Here is a 17,647-nt window from a genome sequence, read left to right on the forward strand (position 1 = left end):
TAATTTATGTTATCAGACACTATAAGTAGGTTTATGATTTACAATTAACATTGGCCTAGGCTTGTAAATTCTCTCTCATCAGCACCAAAGATGAAAACAGATGATCTGTAATGTAGTCTTCTGGCCAGTTCTTCATGAGGGCTGGCGACGGATAAACTACTTGTACTCAATGCTGTCCCATCACAGGAAACCCAGGCAGATCCCTGAGTGTTCTGCAACTACAAAGGCATGACTTGCCTCCCAAAGCACTGCTGGTGGTATCACTGTTTCCAGAGCCTGCACTAGACACCAATGATATTTTCTCCCGTGAAAACTCCTGGCAGGGAACTAGATAGTTTTAGGTACTCACTAATCCTTCCCTCACAGGAGCTCTTGAATTCCACCCTGATAGCGCCCCAATCCTTAGAATGATCTCTTTCTGCCTTCCCCCACTCACATGGGATAAATCCCCTACGGATGTCAGCAAGCCTCCCTAGCTCCACCACTATGCTTTGTACCTCACCTAACACAGAGGCATTTACCTCAAGGAGGGGAAAACGGTCCTACCTAATTCAGCAACCACAATTATAATTATATACTCCCACTTCCAATATTTCAGAACTTGGGCAAGAGCTCTCTAGGTGAAGAAGGGCCTTAGTCTAAGAGTCATCAGCCCTACCTTCTTGCCTCCTGGAGAAGAGGCATCAGGGGGAGGTGTACTTGTGATGTTCAATGGGCTGGAGCCACAGCTGGAAGGCGATGACCCTCTTATCCTGTCAGAGAGAAGAGGAATTAGTTACATTGCCTTTCCTTTTTTTCAGTGGAGTGTGTGTGCTTTGTTGAGGGATGGGGGTGAGGAGGAGGATGAAGATCTAGAATAGGGACTGGCAAACTTTCTGTAAAGGGCTAGAGAGGAATTATTTCAGTCTCTGTAGGCCATATGGTCTCTCCTCACAACTACTGAACTCTGCCACTGTAGCTTGAAAGCAGCCATAGACGATGTGCAAGTGAATGGATATAGCTGTGTTCCAGTAAAACTATTTACAGGTGATAAGCTGTATTTATCCCATAGGCACCTAATCGAGGAGGCAGATCCTGGAGGCAAGCTTCTCACTGACAAAGCCCTTGGATTAGGGTTTGGATTTCCGTTTGTGAATTTCCAGTTTTATTTCCTCACAGAATCCAGATCTCAGCGTTGGTGGAACTTCAGAAGTCCAACCTCTATTTTTGATACCATGAACTAGAATCCACAACAAGTGACTTATCCTCCAGCCTACCAACCCTGCTTAGCTAGTGGACATTCAGGAAATGGAGGGTGCCGGGGTAGGCCAGCCACGCCTCGAAAGCAGCCTTGCAGTAGCAGCCGTCATCGTCACCATTTTCTAAGGCAACAGGTGCTGGAAAATGGGTCCAAGCCCTTGTCAGCCAGCTTATTTCTCAGCATAGGAGGTTTTCAGAGGGAAAGACTTAGAACCATAAACGCACATAAACTCCTGTCAAGCTGCAAGGACCTCAGGAAAGCTATGACCTGAGTTCAGGGAAACTTGAGTGACAGCTGTGTGATCACCAGGCTCTTAGCACCTAACATGGATGACTGCAGCTTCTGGGTCACCCAGGGACCCCTCCAATGCCCAGCAGTCTTTTGGCTCTTGGCCTGCACTTCCTAGTTCTGTAATTCGTGAGTAAACAAGCTCTCTCTCTCTCCTGGATCATAAGCTTCTCAAAGGCAGGACAACGCTATATACCAGGTGTTCTTCACCCACACGGGTGATGACCAATTGCTTATTGAACAGTTGTTGGATGTCCCCCCACTTTTCCCCACCTACATCTACTGGAGCCACTATTTCCTCAGGTTCCCTATCTTGGAATTGCCTTTTCGTCGCTACGCACTCCAGCGTGTGCCTATCTTTTCTAGAAGGAACACCCACACTCACCACAAAACCCAGCTGAGGCCAAGTTCAGACCCTTCCTCCCTTGCTTGCTTCAGGCCATGCACTCTCCATTTTTTTCTTTTATCATAAAGAAAATAGGCTTCGCAAAGACAGTAAGATCTTTGAGTTCAAGGGCTGTTTTATACTGTTCTTGGATCTCAAGCAAAGCACAGGGTGTGCAGTGGCTGGTCCGCACCGCACCAGATCATCACTGCACACCACCCCGTCTCCTTCCTGAAGTAGATGCAGGCAGCCACAGCTGTCATTCCTGAAGGGTTGGAACAGAACTGTGCTAACCCACTGGATAAGAGCCCCTCTGTGGCCAATCAGAAAACAAGGCCAGCCTCCAGTTCTCCAGAATCAATCCGGTGGCAGCAGGGATCCTATGATTATGTTCCATGAAGTTTGCACTCCTAAGGACCTGGGTACCACCCTCTCCATTGCCCACATTCAGATGGACTTACAATTGCTGTTTCCCTCTCAATGACTGCCCTTAAAGACTTAGATTTCATTAACAATTTTTGAGCACTCACTACATGTCAGTTTCTCTCAGTACATGACACTACATGTCAGTTCTAGGAACTTTCTTCAGTTCTCTCGCAATCCTAGAGCAATTTGAGGGAGATAGATATTGCCTCGGTTTTATGGCTTAAGTCAATAGAGTCCAAGAAGTTAAATGAATCTCCTAAGCAGAGGCCCAGGACTCAGACTTGCACAAACTGCTTCACAGCTGCTTCTCTTTCGTAGGAAAAAGAAGCCTCACCCACGGGAGCTTCTATTACTAGCTGATTTGCTTGGTCTCTAGGACCAATCCTAGGCAGCTTTCTGACTGGAAGAAGCTAATGTTTTGTGAAGGCCCAGTGACGGCCGTGCCCGGCTCTGCGCCTGCAGTCCTGTAATGCTAGCATTCGTCTATCCACTCGGAAGCTCCTTGGGTCATATGCAAAGTAATGAGAAAGTTGAGCCTCCCAGAGCTTCCTTTAGCTCTGGCCTCTTTGGGTTTAGCTTATTTATTTAAAGGCTGGATTTCTCGGTCTCAACACGGTGGACGTTTTAAACTGAAGAATTCTTTCTCAGGAGTCAGGGGCTGGGAGGGCTGTCCTGCGCACTTGTAGAATGTTCAGCAAGCACAATCCCTGCTCTCCATCCACTGGACGTTTTGCAGCAAATTCCCACTCAGTTGTGACAACCAAAAACGTCTCCGGACATCAACAAAACACCCCTCGGGGGGCAAAATGCCCCGGGGTTGAGAACACTGGTTTAAGGGAACAACTAGGTGTTACTTGCCTGTGGATTTCCATGATTTCCTCAGCAATCATTCGACCTATTTTTCCTGCCCCAGCCCTGGTTCCCCCTGGAATCCCTGGAACAGTGGGGTGCGTCCTCCTTGGGCCACCTACAACAAAGGAATCTGAGAGTGGGAAAGGGGAAAACCAGCGAGAAATGCTATTACTGGGAAAACCAGTCCATCCCATTATCCACTTGAAGATCAACCTTAGGGTTGTGCCCTGAGGGACATGAGAGCTATAGCTCGTCAGGAAAAGGCATTCCAGCAGGAAAAAGCTCAAGTTTCCTTTCAGGACCGGAGGTGTTGATAAAAGCTTCTAATTCCTCATGCACTCAACATCTGTTTACCAAAAATCACTGTGCTGCATGCCAGGGTCACAGAGATAAGCTGGCATCCCTGCCCTCAAGGAGCTCACAGTCTAATAGAGAGACACACAAGATAAACAATGGCTGGAGCAAACTGTGATAAGTTTGACAGGTCAGCAAGAGGCACCCAAGGCGTCCAGGGCCAGGTGCAACTCCCTGGAAGAGATGAGCTCTGAGCGGAGTCTTAAGAGAGGAACATAAATTAGGCTGGCAGAGAGGTAAGGACGGGAAAGCATTCCAGGCACAGCAACCAGTGCATGCGAGAGCACTGAGGCAGGACTCAACTTGGGAGACGACTCCAAGAAACTCATGAATGGTGATGGAGGAGTGACAGGTGAAACTGAGAAGCAGGTGCCTGTCAGACCATGGAGGGCCTCGGACGCCACACTCACAGATTTGAACCAAGTAACCACAGGGAGCACCAAAGGACTTGACGCCGAAAACGCACAGACTTAGATTTGGGTTATTAGGAAGCTCACGGGAGAATGAACTGTAGTGGAGGATGGGGGCGCAGAGGAGGGAGAGGGAGACTAGAGTTGGGAAGTTATCTGCAATAATCCAGGCAACAGATGGAGAGGTTTAAAGATAGAAGGGACAGGATTTTGTGTTCTGATATAATGGGAGAGAGGTAGGAGTCACGGTTTGTGGCTTAACCAACCAGACCAGGGTGGGGATGGCGGGTGGTGCAGAGAACCGATTTGGATGTGCTGAGTCACAGGTGCCTTTGAAAGGACCCCAGGTGGCTACGTCCAGGAGGCAGCTGGAGAGACAGATCTGGAGCTCAGGAGTGAAACCGGATGTAGGACTCATCGATGGAGAGGTGGGGACTGAAGCCATGCGCGCAGAGGCAGGCCGAGGAAGGAGGAGCCAGGTGCAGAGAGCAGCTGCCAAGGCCGAGCGGGGGGAGGGGCCCCACCGGGGACAGCACACACCCCGGTGCTGACAGACACCCTCCTCCCACCGCAGGAGCCAGTGGCCGTGACCAAAGAGCATGTCCCTGCACAGCCACGGGGGAACACCGAGGGAGGAAAGCGCAAGGAGCAAGGAGCTGGCCGTTTCAAGGGCTACCAGGGTCCAGGCAGCCTCACGAAAGGCAAAACCAAGTTCCCGGCGTTCCAGGCTCCACAGAGAAAAGTGAGACGACAGCGTCCTCAGTGATCATCCCCTCGCGGCCTCCCTTGTCCCACAGAACATGGCGGCCGGGGACCCCAAACCCTGGGGAGTAGGGGATGGTGGCCACGAGCAGCTGCTCCCAGGCAAGCCCTGGTGCCCCGGGCGCACACAGTTACCTTCTCCAGAGGGCAGCATGCTGTCCGTGCTGCGGGGGGACGCTGCGAGCTGTGGGAAGCTGGGGCCCCCGCCTTCCAGGACGTTGGCTCTGTGAACATCCCAGCAACAAGGAAACATGAGTCAGGCCTGCTCAGAGCTGTGCACCTTTCACCTTGGCCAAGGTGTCCGGTGTCCACTCTGGACCTGGACAGGCCAGAAAATGAAGTGTCTGAGTGGCTCAATAGGTCTCCTCGCTGTCTGAGGACACGATGGACAGCCTCCTGGCCTCTGGCCTCACTGCCTGCCTGGCCTTCCCAGTGCACGTGGGGCATGGTCCCGTGGAGGCGGTGACCGCAGCAGCCCATGCCGCCACTACTGGGCCTCCTCTCCTGTCGGTCCCTGCCCCTCAATCAGATCTACCTACAGGTGGGGGGGTTGGACATCACCACGGGGAAGGCGATGTGGGAAGCATGCCCAAGAGGAGGGCCTTCCTTTCCCAGCTCACCCAGCAGGTGACAGCCTCTGAGGTGGCATTCCAGCTGCCGGTGCTCAGGCCACTGGCCTGGAGAGCCTTTCAAAGATTATCAACCTTCCGTCCATAGTGATATCGGTGGATGCCAGGCTGCAGAACTCAGAGGCTGACTGCTTTATGGGGAAGGAAACGTTGCTGTCTCCCGGCGCAATTCCACCAGCCGGGGGCCTGAGTGGCACGAGAACTGAAGCTTGTCTTTTGTTAACCACCTTTGGCTTCTGCCAGTCCCGAGGCTTCACAGGTTATTAGCACGATGGCAGTAAAAGATGTGATACTGGCTGTCGCCTGTACCCCCTTTCCCAGGTAAGGGGCCCAAGGTATTTCTCTGTAAAGCTTCTGATATAGGAAAAACACTTACAAAACAACGGTGTTGGTGGAGACAATGTATTCTACTTCCTTGGTCCAAGGGTTCATGAAACTGAACCAACGACTCCGCAGTGTGATGAAAGAACCATCTTTGATTTTAAACTTATAGCAATTAGTTGTAATCTTCTCTCTTGTCTGTAAAACTGAAAATGTAAAGAAACCATGAACACTATTGTTTCCTCAGACCAATGCATTAAACTCACCAAATCCTAAGTGCGCTCAGGCTCCAAGGCCATCCCTCTCTCATAAGCCATGAGAGCTGGCACTTCAGAGTACAGGTGCTTTCTGAGAGTCTGATTCTGAGCCTTCCAATTCGCTTGTGAACCTGTCACTGTTCTTCAGAGTGTATGAAATGAGGGCTCCAGGAATAGCTGAGTGCACTCTAGACATCTAACTGGAATCAGCCATGAAGTAAACACCAAACAAGGAGAAGGCACTGTCCACAGGGGCCATGTTATTTCCCCATCACAAGGCCTGAGGGCAGTACAGAATATTTACGACATCTGGATTCAAAGAGGTCACTCACCTATGGAAGCCTCATTCTTTCACGTAACAAACATGTAACAAGCATCTTTCATGTGCCAGGCACTGGAGATAAAAGAGGAGACAGGATGCAACTCCTGCCCTCAAGAGAGGAATGAGGGACAGCTATGCAGAAGAGGTCCGGGTCTTGGGGGACGAATACAAGTTTGCCAAAAGGAGGGAGGGAAGAAGCCAGCACTGCCCGAGGGGTGGCAGGGCCTGGCGGGGCAGGGGACGGTGACCTGGTCAGTGTGGCTGGAGCACAGGCCTCTGCAGGCAGGGATGGGGGTGGCAGGTAGAGCTGGGGAGGGGGGTCAGGGCCAGGAGGTGGAGGGTCTTGAACGCCTGTCAAGGGTGATTGGGCTTGAGTCTAAAGGCAGGAGGTTTTAAGCACGGAAGTGACATTATCAGGCTTGATCTATCAGAGCATAAATGGGATAGCAACGGAGACAGACGCAAGCAGGGAAGCCTGTTAGGAGTCCCCAGGGTCTTGGCAATAGAGGTGGCAGGAAGGGGCCTCTTTGGAAATGCATTTCTGAGGTGAATGAACAGTTCTGATGGAGGAAAACGTAAAGGAGGGAGCTGATGTTGGTTTCTATCTCAGGAGGCTACATATGTGGCCACGCCATTAACCAAGAGGGAAATGCAGGAGGCGATGCAGGGTTTTGTGGAAAAGAATTAGATCTGTTTGGACCATACAAAATCTTTACAGAGTCCAGGTAACTCCTTTGAACAAGAGATGTCGTCTAGAAACTGCCCTGGCCTATGTATAGAAATTGGCCAGGAGGTTGGGGTGGGGGTTATCTGTCAGGGGACAGATGGGGCCTGCAGGAAGCAGCAGCCCCCTCTCTTCACAGGTGTTTTGGCCTGAAGACTCCTGGGCTGGCTGACTCCCGCATCACGGAGGCAGATTCCTCTGAAAGGTTGTACGGACTCATCTAGAAGCAGGCGGACACTTTGAACTTAAGACCGGTTGTACAGCCCAGCTTACCTTGCCTATGACATTCTGCGAGATGTCCTATGTCATCTTGGTGAAAATATTCATAACATGATGTGCCTAGAAGTTCTTGTGGTAAATATGCCAAAATAGCTGTTGCCCTAAAAGGGAATTTAAAAAAAAAGAAGAAAAAGAAAAAGCCATTCAGATGATTAACAGCATCTCTGCAATGGAGGAATCCCGTTACAGCGAATGAAAACAAGGTCAAAGCTGGGTGGAATTCAGAGGGCTTATTACATGGGTTTTGTTTTTTTCTCATGAAGCGGACTTTAATCAGGGCTACAAAAACAGAGGGAAAGAAAGCAAAGAATCCTTTCCAAGGGGCTGTTAGCACAAGACATCAAATTTTAGGAGGTTTAAAAGAAGTAACTGTGTTACATAAAAGTGTGGTAGAACTCGAAACTCCAGGGCAAAGCTTCTCCAAAAGCTTCACCTGCTTTTTATCAGGATGACCAAACACCAGAAGCTCCAGCAGCGGGGCTCACAAGGACCTTGAGAAGTGGTTGCCTCCTTTTCCAGCATTTAGTGACTATTTCTAGTAGCCAGAAAAACTACTAGCCTGTGAATACTCTTAAGGAGGCAGCAGAGAGCAGTGGAAATTTGGGGACATCTGGGAGTGAATCCTGGAGGAGGCTGGTCTTCAGGCTGAGCCTCAGTTCATCACCCATAAAAAAATGAAACAGGACTAGAGCAGTGTTGTTCAGAAGAACTTTCTGCAAAGATAGAAATGTTCTGCATGGGTACCATTAGCCACATATGGCTACAAAGTACTTGAAATGTGGCTAGTGAGCCCGAGGAATCAAATTGTAAATTTAATTTAATCTCAATTCATTAAATTAAAATTAAATCGCCATATGGGGTTACTACAGCAGATGACTACTGTATTGACAGCTAAGGACTAGATAAACTTTTCTGAGTCCCACATGCTAGAATTCCAATCACAGTAATTGATGGTCTTGGAACAGTCCATGGGTTCAGATAGCATGCTATGCCTGCTATTTCCCTTTCAGCCACGGACATCAAACCACCCCATGTCACTGTCTCTACATGCCAACGAATGTCATGGAGAAAATCTCTGTATTTATGATGATAACCCACTGGGTCTCATTTTTCAGCAGATACCCCCATCACGTCCTTCTCTCTGTCCCTAAGAACGCCAGCTGATGGCCCAGTCTCCTCTGCTTTACTCAGGGTTGAAAATCCTCTACCATCACAGTTCAAGGGTAACGTGCAGACTCTTACCTCTGGTCTACAAAAACAAACTTCCCATCTATCGCGTGCCGAGAGACATATTCCATAGATTTCACCCTGATTTCCCCATTCGCCGGTTGTGGAACCACGTGAGAGTGCAGTCGTCCGATGGCGACAAGGCAGCTGAGATTACACCCCTCGTTGTCTGGTTCGTTGTCTTCGTCCAGCCCCATCTTTGTGGGCGGCCAACTTTTCAAATAGCCTGTGCTGTGGATTGTGCAGAAGCTTTTTCGATCCGCTGGAAAGCAAAGTCCATGGTTAATGTTAGTGCAGCTTTGGGGCCTGGAGGCAGAGGCAGCCTATGGCGACCTGAGATGTGGGTAGGGAGTCAAAATATAAAAATCAAAGCCTTACTGTCCAGAAGGAGCATCTAGTGAGAGAGAAGACAGAAAACACAGGTATCATTCAGTGTCATATATGCTTTGTAGAGCCAGTTATACCAAAAGGGCATCACATACACCAAGGAAGGAGTAGCTAAATCTCCCTGGGGAGAGGAAGGCTGCTCAGAAGAATGAGCACTGGGTAAGGGACCAGAATGTGTAAAGGTCGAGAACGTACAAAGGTGTAGAGGGGTATCCTGTACAGGAAACAGCAAACAGTTGTTTGGTTGAAGTGAAAAGGGAGGCGTTGGGGGTAGAGTTGGAAAGACAGGTTGGGAGCATATTGTCAGAGCCTGGGATTATTTGTTCACAAACGTGTTAACCTTTTTCGGATAGGAAACGGAGAGCTTCCAAAGGTATTTCACTGGGGAAACGGCAAAATCACATGGTGATTTGGATGCTCTAGGAGCAGAGTGATAGGTGAACAGGAAGACAGTAAAAACCAGAAGAAAGACAGTAATACAGCAAGAGATGCTGAGGACTGTGCTATGGCGGTGCTGTGAAGATGAGGAGGGGCTGGGAAGGGCACAGGAGAAATTCCTGAGCTAGCACTGCTGAGATTTGGTATGAGCATCAAAATGTTTGGTATGAGAAAAGAAAATATAGTAATTCCCTGACATACAAACGAGTTCTGTTCTGAGACTCTGTTCATAAGTCTGATTTGTTCGAAGGTCCAACAAGGTTAACCTAGGTACCCAACTAACACAATTGGCTATATAGTACTGTACTGTAATAGGTTTATAATACTTTTTACACAAGTAGTACGTAAAAAACAAACACAGAAGGTAAAGAAAACATTTTTAATCTTACAGTACAGTACCTTGAAAAGTACAGCAGTACAGTATAATAGCTGGCATACGGGGGCATGTTCGCATCTTTGAACGTTCACAACTTTAAGTAAGTATGTAGGGGACTTACTCTAAAGATGACTCCAAACTTTTCAGATTGAGTGGTTATTGGTACAATCTGTTGACTCAGGGGAGAGAATACAGAGTATGTTTTAGAGGAAAAGGAGAAAAGATTTCACTTTGGGACACATTAGGTGTGGATTTCAACACTAAACACATTCTTACGGAGTGTTTACCAAGCATTGGGTCTGTGCTAGTTACCGGGAAAGGGTGGAAAACAAATCAGACACGCCTTTGTGGAATTTACAGACTAATGGGGGGAGAGAGAACTTTATAATCACTCAACTACATAACTGCAACTGTAAGCAACTCTTAGAAGGAAAACCTGCAGGGTGCTACAGGCAGACATAAGGCAGCCTGAGGGAGTGAGTGACAGACACTGAGGTCCACGCTAAAGGATGAGCTGGAGTGAGCCAGGGAAGGGAGCTGGTGGTGAGAGGCGGGCGTTCCCGTCAGAGGTGACGGCACACATGGAGACTTTGGGTAGAAAGGGTTTGGAGGCATCGAAAGGAGGTCATGGCTCAAACGTACAGAGTAGTGTCAAGGGAAGGGGATGCACAGTCACATTAAGGATTTTAAACTTTTCTTCAAGAGCAACGGGAACCATTGAAGGGTCTGAAACAGGGGGCTGATACAAAGATTTGCTTTTTTTTTTTCTTTTTTCTTCTGTGTTTGGCCGCACCATGTGGCATATGGGGTCTTCATTCCCTGGTCGGGGATCAAACCCGCACCCTCTGCAATGGAAGCACAGCATCTTAGCCACTGGACTACCAGGGACATCCCAAGATTTGCTTTTAGAAAGGTTACTCTGGCCACGTGAAGGGCTGTAAAGTGTGAGGAGCCTACTTCACCAGACCTGTGAGATCCAGGGTAGCCTTGATCTAGTGATAGCAGTAAACGTGGAGCTGGGAAAACATCCTTCAGATAACTTCTGCAGGGGCAAGATAACTTCTTCATGGCAGCAAGACTTTATAACCAAGCAGGATCAGGAGGGAGGGAAACGGGGTGAGGTGCCCCTGGGCTTCCAGCACACACAACTAGGTGGGTGGTGGTACCCTTCACCTTCGAGGGGAAGCCCAGGTGGTTACTTCCACATAGTCACAGTTGAGACACCCTTGACATGTCCACGCAGGTCGATTAAACAAGCAGTTACTTTACAAATCTGGAGTTCAAAAGAGAAGCGTAGGCTAGAAGTATGAACTTGGAAGTTCCTGGCGTATCAATGTCATTGAAAGCTAAGGGGGCGGATGACATTACCTATGGATCGTGCATATATCTACTAAGAGAAGACGGCTGGGGACAGAAGAGGGAGGAACCAACAAAAGGAACCTGGAAGAAAGCGCGGAGCGGGACAGCACAGAAAGATGAGAAGAAACACTTCACAATGGAAGAACAATGACGTGTTCACGCACTTAGCCACCGGCAGGCACTGGTGAACTCAGAATAACTCTGGTGGGCTGGTGGGTCCTAAGGAAGCAGGGGACTGTGACTGAGAGTATGCTTTCCCAACCACATTAAAACAAACAGGATTTAAACAGAGGAAGCCTTCCCACGAATCTCTGTCATCGTGACACCATCAGGGCTTTCCAACTCTCCCCTGCGTCCCAACGGCCCTCACGGAAGCGGGCTAGTGGGGTCCTGGCTGCAGTCCTGGCACCTGCCGCTCTTGAGCCCACACCCTGCTGAGCACTCCACCTGTGACAGAACTTAAAGAACTGTGAAGTGGTTACCTTTTTTCTTTGAGCAGGTGGAGGGGAAATCCTTGTCTTCAACCTTTACTGAAGGCCTGTTACACTTCATCCTACAGAAGAAAGAACGCCGTGCTCCAGAACATAATCGAGATGGCCCAGGGGTTATATCTGTTTTAACTGGAAGTCCAGCTGCAAATCAATACACAAAATGTGATAAACTGAGGGTAGTGTTGTCTGTCAGGAGGGGGAGTGTGCCCTTGAAGAAAGTCTTTCCTTTTCTGCCTCACTGTTCTGTAACAATGACATGATAATAACACTTCTCTTCAGTCTGGGCCTTAACAGATGCCATACGGAGGGGGTGCTGTCAACCCGGAAGGCAGCTACTGACAAACAGACTAGGTGCTCCAGGGAATACAGAAATACGCACAGGGTTCCTGTCCGGCAGGAGCGGACGGCTGGGAAGGGGAATGGAAACGGAAGTTCACCATGAAAAGATTAATGATAACACAGCGTTATGTATGAGTGATCAGTGCCAAATAAATGGCAGAAACAGTCAGTGTTTCCCAGCAGAGGAAGCACATGGGCTGGGACTTGGAGGACAGGCAAGATCTGGACACTGGAATGGAAAGGAGGCAGCAGGACTGCCTTAAGTTCTCAACCCTGGCTGGATGCCAGAACCCTTGGATGCTTTATCAACCTGTAGGTTGTTGGATCCCATTCTAGATCTGTGCTGCCTGGTGAGGTAGCCACTAGCTACACGCAGCTATTGAGAATGTGAAATTGGAGGTGTGCTGGACGTGTGAATACACACAGGATTTCAAAGACTTAGTACCAAAAAAAAAAAAAAACAGTAAAAGACCTCATTTTGGATTTAGTGTTAAATAAAATATAGTATTAAAGTTAGTTTTGCATTTATTTTCACTTTTTTAAACGTAGCTACCAGAAAATTTAAAACCATATATGTGACTCATATTTGCGGTTTGACTTACGGTTCCAGACCAACTGAATTAGAGTGTCTGGAGAGAAAGCATGACTATGATCCTGACAGAAACATGGGCTACTTGTCAGCGCGGAAGCCGGGGCTGCAGGTCATGTCTGGGGGTAGAGAGCACCCCACTGCCCACCACAGCTGCAAGCATCAGAGGAGTGGCTACTCTCCAGGGCTCCTCCTGGGTCTCCCTGCTCCAACCTACCTCCCGAAATGCTGCCTCAGTGATCCTTCCTGAATGCCAGTCCGAGCCCACCCCACCTGGTTCAGAGCCCTTCACTGTGTCCCCACAGATGAAAAGGTCTTCATGGTTCAGCCCTCCCCGTCCCCTGCACGTTTTGCTCCCGCGGCACCAGCAGGCCACAGCACCACCCTTCTGCACCTGTCCACAAATCGTTTCCTCTGCTCCTTTCCTCCCTTCATCACTTGGCAAACATTAATTCATCTTTTCAAACCCACCTGGAGTTGTCACCTACTCCGTGATGCCTGTGCCCACGCCCACATGAGAACTAATCGTCGTTCCTCATGCCTGGTACCACATCTATGGCTGCACCCGCTCTGCATGGTGCTGTCTCCTTGTCTCCCTGACTACGCAGTAAGAGGCTTAGAGGCTCTTTTTCTCCTGAGGTCACTAAAAAAATTGCAGGACCAGACCATAAAGGGCAACAGGTAACAGGGACTACATTGTACTTATAGGAACAGGATGAGCGCCACGGTGAAAAGCAAGACTTAAAGGAGACCCCCCTGGTGGTTATTTCCTTCTGGAGATTATACTGGAGAGCCTGGAAGCAGGAAACTAGTCAGGCTACGGCAGCACTGGGCCAAGGTGAATACCACATTGTGTTCACTACATGCTGGAAACTATGTACTTCGGTATTAGCATATTAAATCCTCACAACAACCCAATGAAATAGGTCATGTTGTGCAGATAAGGAAGCTGAGGCACAGAGAGGTTAAGTAACTTGTTCAAGGTCACACAGCTAGTAAATGGTGGAGCCAAGCTACAAGCCCTGCATGTGACTCCAGAGTCCATGCTCTCAACTGCTGAGGTGCACAGCCCCATGGGACTGAAGGAGAAGACAGTTCCTGGGGCTTCACACAGGAGGCAGGGAGCGGGTGCAGGAGCAGGAAGCTGGGGGAGGGCATGGGTGGCTGCCCCACTGCTGCAAGAAGGAAGCAGGGAGGCGAGGGCGGGGGCCATCTAATGAGGAACACTCTGGTCAAAGAAATGTCATGTTTATACTTGAAGTTTTCTTACTTTCATCTTATGAGGCTGCACGAGTGCAACTCAGATACCTAGAGGTGATTCTGGTGAGGGGAACAAATCAAACTGATGTGACCCTTTTTAACTCAGGAACATACAAGTTGGAATTTCTAGATTCTTAAAAAAAAAAAAAGGACTAAAAATCAGGAAGAATCAAGTTAAACTTTCCTCTCACAAGTTTGGACACTGAATTCTCTTCTTCCTTATGTAAAATCAAAGAGAAACGAACATAAAGTAATATAAAGAATTCCATTTAGCCAAAGACAGCACCTGTGACCCAGATAAAGGGCAGCGACGTAGGAACCCAGCGGCGGAGGCCAGCACACGCTGCTCCGCCCAGCGCTCAGCCATCTGGGAGCCTCAGCAGCTCCCGAACTCACTTTTTGCATCTATGAGCCGCTCCCGAGGTGCAGTGTCGGAGGAGGAGAGCTGCTCCTTGACTTTGGCAATATCTTTAGGATGCAGGTAGTCAAATAAACTCTGACCAATCAGATCATTCTGTGGGAATGTATGATGAAAAAGGACAAGTCAATGGCATGTGGAACATAAATGAACCCACCAGGGCTTTGCCTTTACGCTGCATTTTTAAGCGTGAGAATTTCACATATGTCATATGTTAACACGTACACACGTCCAGTCACTTTGCCTAGATATAGACACAGTGAATGAGGCACCGGCAGGGTGATTTTGATGTGACATGAAGGAAAAAGGGCTCAACCACATAAATCGTTCACGCTCCTCTATGGCAGAAGTCTTTCAGTAGGTATTCCTTCTCATTTATTTCTGATGCCTACCAATTCCCTGCTAAGACCTCAGAGGGAGGAATGTATGGTGTGGGCTCTGACTCTAGCTCCATTAAACCTCTGTTCTTAAGCTGTGTCATACTACACGCCTCACTAGCCTAATTGTTAGCAGAGATATAAATAAGTTCCTCTGTAACTTTGCTCTAAGACTAAAAAGAGCAAAACACTTTGGAAACATTAAATTTACATTAATTCTAATTTATATAAATGTCATTTTGATTCTGCAATTCTTCTGCTTTACCAAGTTTCCATGCAAATACCAGCACATGAATGAGTGAATGAATGAAAAAACGAGTAAAAACTCTAGAGACAAAGCAGGTGAAAAGCTCAGTTCTAAAACCTTTTATAAATGGTTATTTTACATGATCCTACAAACAACCACAGAACATACGAATTATTACAATCATTTTTTAGAGGAAGCTGAGGTTCAACAGAGCTAATAAGTGACACATCATCGTAAACACGGTATGGGTGGATTCCCATTTTTCTTATTCCTCGTATTGTACTGTCTGCCTACCTGTCTTCCTTGTCGGACAGCCCCTTGTCCCCGCCCCCCTTACACTGTGGGATATTTATCTTGCAGCAGTCAGAAAGTTATCATGTTGATGAGGTCAAACTTCCCAATGGGGGAAAACACATGAAAGGAATTTTTAAAGTTTATATTTATTTCTGTGTTAAGAATTTTCCAGAAGAAGGATGGGGTAGGGGAATAATATAAGCATGTCACATGTCACTTGTCTACTATCATCATTCTGAGCAGTGGGGTGACCTTTCTGGCTGCTGTGAGGCTGCCCACCACCAACAGGAACAGAGGCAGTACCTGGCTGTAGTTGAGGATCTTGAAGACAGACTCTGACACAAAGAGGATCTTCCCTCGGTCACATCCTACGACAAACAAAAATCCATCTGCTGCCTAATCAGGAGAAATGGATAATCAATTTATCACACTTTAGGACACATGATTTATAATCACTCTGACAGCAAATAAGGACTTGTTTTCTAAGTACCCAAAGCACAGGACTGCAGTCATTGACAGTTTCACAGGTATCCTGAGAACAGGAGGCTTAGAACAAATGCCTTCTGAGAATAATAAGATTCTCTCCAAGGCAGATATATACACATGTATCATCTAATGGTGACAGGGGAAAGGCCAATTAGGGTAAGTTTTGTTTCAAAGCAGAACTCAGCTCAATAATTTCCCTTTGATTGCATGAAGGTCCAGGGAAGTCCATTTCATTGCTGTAAGTATAACAGTGCTGTAATATCACAGAATCTGAGACCGGACGGAAACTTTAGGGTCAGAACCCCCTCTCCAATACTGCAGCTGCCATCTGTCCTCAACATGAACACCTCCACTTTCAGGGAGCTCTCGGAAGCAGTGGCTCTCAACATTTGAAGTGGGGTTTGCTTTTGTTTTTTTAAGCTGATGGTCTGGAACGGGGCTGGATCACTGGTATGATTTTCCCCCCTCCCTGTCCCCCCCTTACCCCCCTGAAAGTGATTCTAATGTACACAGGGTTGAGAACTGCTGCTCTCAAGCATTATCTCTTGACCCAGCCAGGGCTGGGCTGTCTGTATCCTAAATGAGGCAGGAAAAACAAAGCAAAAATTTCCCTTGACATTCTTTTTACCTTTTCTTCACCTTCCATACAGGTAAAAATCCAAAGCGCCAATAAAGATAGGTGCAGAGATGGGACAGTATTTGTCGGATCGACTGAAGCAGATAAATACCAAAGTCACGCTACCTGAGAGCTCAGGATGTTTTGTGCATGTGTGACTGAATCGTATCCATGACTTTCCAGATGGGCAACCACTCACGTCCTGCACGGACCTCCCGGGTGCTGGGGAGGGTGCTCCCTGCTCTGCCCTGCACTTGCTCTACACTCGGCTACCATGGTTCAAATCACAGTGTGTCGTTATCTTGTGTTATTCGCTGGTCTGCAGTCTGTTCTTTGGAAGGATCTAGAGAACCTACTCCCTTTTCCACAAAAGGGCCTCTGGGATGCAGTTTAATTCAAAGAACTAGGAAATGAATTCATGTGCTGGTAGGTAACAGAATGGTACAAGCACTTGTGCTGCGATAAAAGAAGTGAGTAAGAGGGGAACAGACTCTCTATTGCCATGAGGGGGCCTGGCAGGCCGCCCTGCCAGAAGGAAGCTGGGGATGATCCTTTCCTGAGTTAGCCCTGAGCTGGCCCAGGGGCAAGGGATGACAGTGAGGGGGAGGCGACTTCCCAAGCACCATCTGCTGGAAGCCTCATTCTGTCAAAAAAGAAGGTATTAATAACTTCCTCGCTTGCCTTGCAGACAATCTGATATCTAACAAGAGAAGTGAGTATTTTGAGGCTTTTCATTAATGAAGTGATGTGGCACAAAAGGTGCCTGGGAAGAAAGTGCCCGTGACATCCTGGAAGAAATGCTGGGCAGGGCCAGGCCCGCACTGGTGACATGAGCAAAGTGGATTTCAACACATCCAGGGGAGGGAGAGAAGGTTCCAGAGGCTGGTGAATACGGTCAGTGTAGGGGAGGCACAAAACATTCCGACTCCGCTTTACTTGGGCAGGTAAACACCAGCAGGTGAAGGCGCCAGGGCTGAGGGGACAGCCAGAGAGCAGAGGGACGAGAACAAGAGCACTACGGGGCCCAGGAAGACCAGGGCAGGCTCGCCCTCAGGGGGGACGGTGTTAAGTTAATGGATGACACGGAGCCCAAGCAGCGGCCCTATTTTCAAAACTTGGGACGTAGAGGATTCAGACACTATAAACCCATCAGGTTCACTGCTCCTTGACACATGGTTATTAAAGATATTTTGAAAGCACTTAGTAAAGAAAGCAATTAGTCAGATTTGCACTGCTGAGGAAAAGTGGAAGCCCCGTTCCTGCTGCCAAACTGTTCAGACATCACCTGAGTGGACCCTGCTGTCTGTTGAAGCAAATTCCCAGGAGCTGGGCACCTGGAAGTGGCATGGAATTAGACAGGACCTCACAGTCACTGAGATGGGCCAGAGAGCGAGAAAAGTTCCATCAGGGAAGACAGACTACCCACCACCATACGAGAGAGAAGAACAGAAAAGACAAGCCCAAGATGAAGTATTTAGCTTGGATAGTATTTTT

General features: G+C 48.2%; 1 protein-coding gene across 10 annotated transcripts in view; it reads right to left on the minus strand.

The window, feature by feature from the left end:
* The window catches only part of BMAL1 (basic helix-loop-helix ARNT like 1), a 100,434-nt gene that overhangs the window by 4,957 nt on the left and 77,830 nt on the right, over positions 1–17,647 (minus strand). For 6 of the 10 annotated variants that reach the window (XM_057749417.1, XM_057749414.1, XM_057749416.1 and 3 more), the window contains 9 exons: positions 15,355–15,447; positions 14,112–14,229; positions 11,519–11,668; positions 8,492–8,738; positions 7,244–7,350; positions 5,723–5,873; positions 4,853–4,941; positions 3,198–3,306; positions 659–752 (listed from right to left, as the gene is read on the minus strand). In XM_057749417.1, the coding sequence (XP_057605400.1) occupies positions 659–752; positions 3,198–3,306; positions 4,853–4,941; positions 5,723–5,873; positions 7,244–7,350; positions 8,492–8,738; positions 11,519–11,668; positions 14,112–14,229; positions 15,355–15,447 (1,158 nt within the window). Of the gene's footprint in view, positions 1–658; positions 753–3,197; positions 3,307–4,852; positions 4,942–5,722; positions 5,874–7,243; positions 7,351–8,491; positions 8,739–11,518; positions 11,669–14,111; positions 14,230–15,354; positions 15,448–17,647 lie in introns of those variants that run through there. The other 4 variants (XM_057749421.1, XM_057749423.1, XM_057749422.1 and 1 more) reach the window with 2 other exon arrangements.

This window comes from Hippopotamus amphibius, chromosome 9 (assembly GCF_030028045.1).
Source record: "Hippopotamus amphibius kiboko isolate mHipAmp2 chromosome 9, mHipAmp2.hap2, whole genome shotgun sequence".
In the NCBI taxonomy this organism is placed as follows: domain Eukaryota; kingdom Metazoa; phylum Chordata; class Mammalia; order Artiodactyla; family Hippopotamidae; genus Hippopotamus; species Hippopotamus amphibius.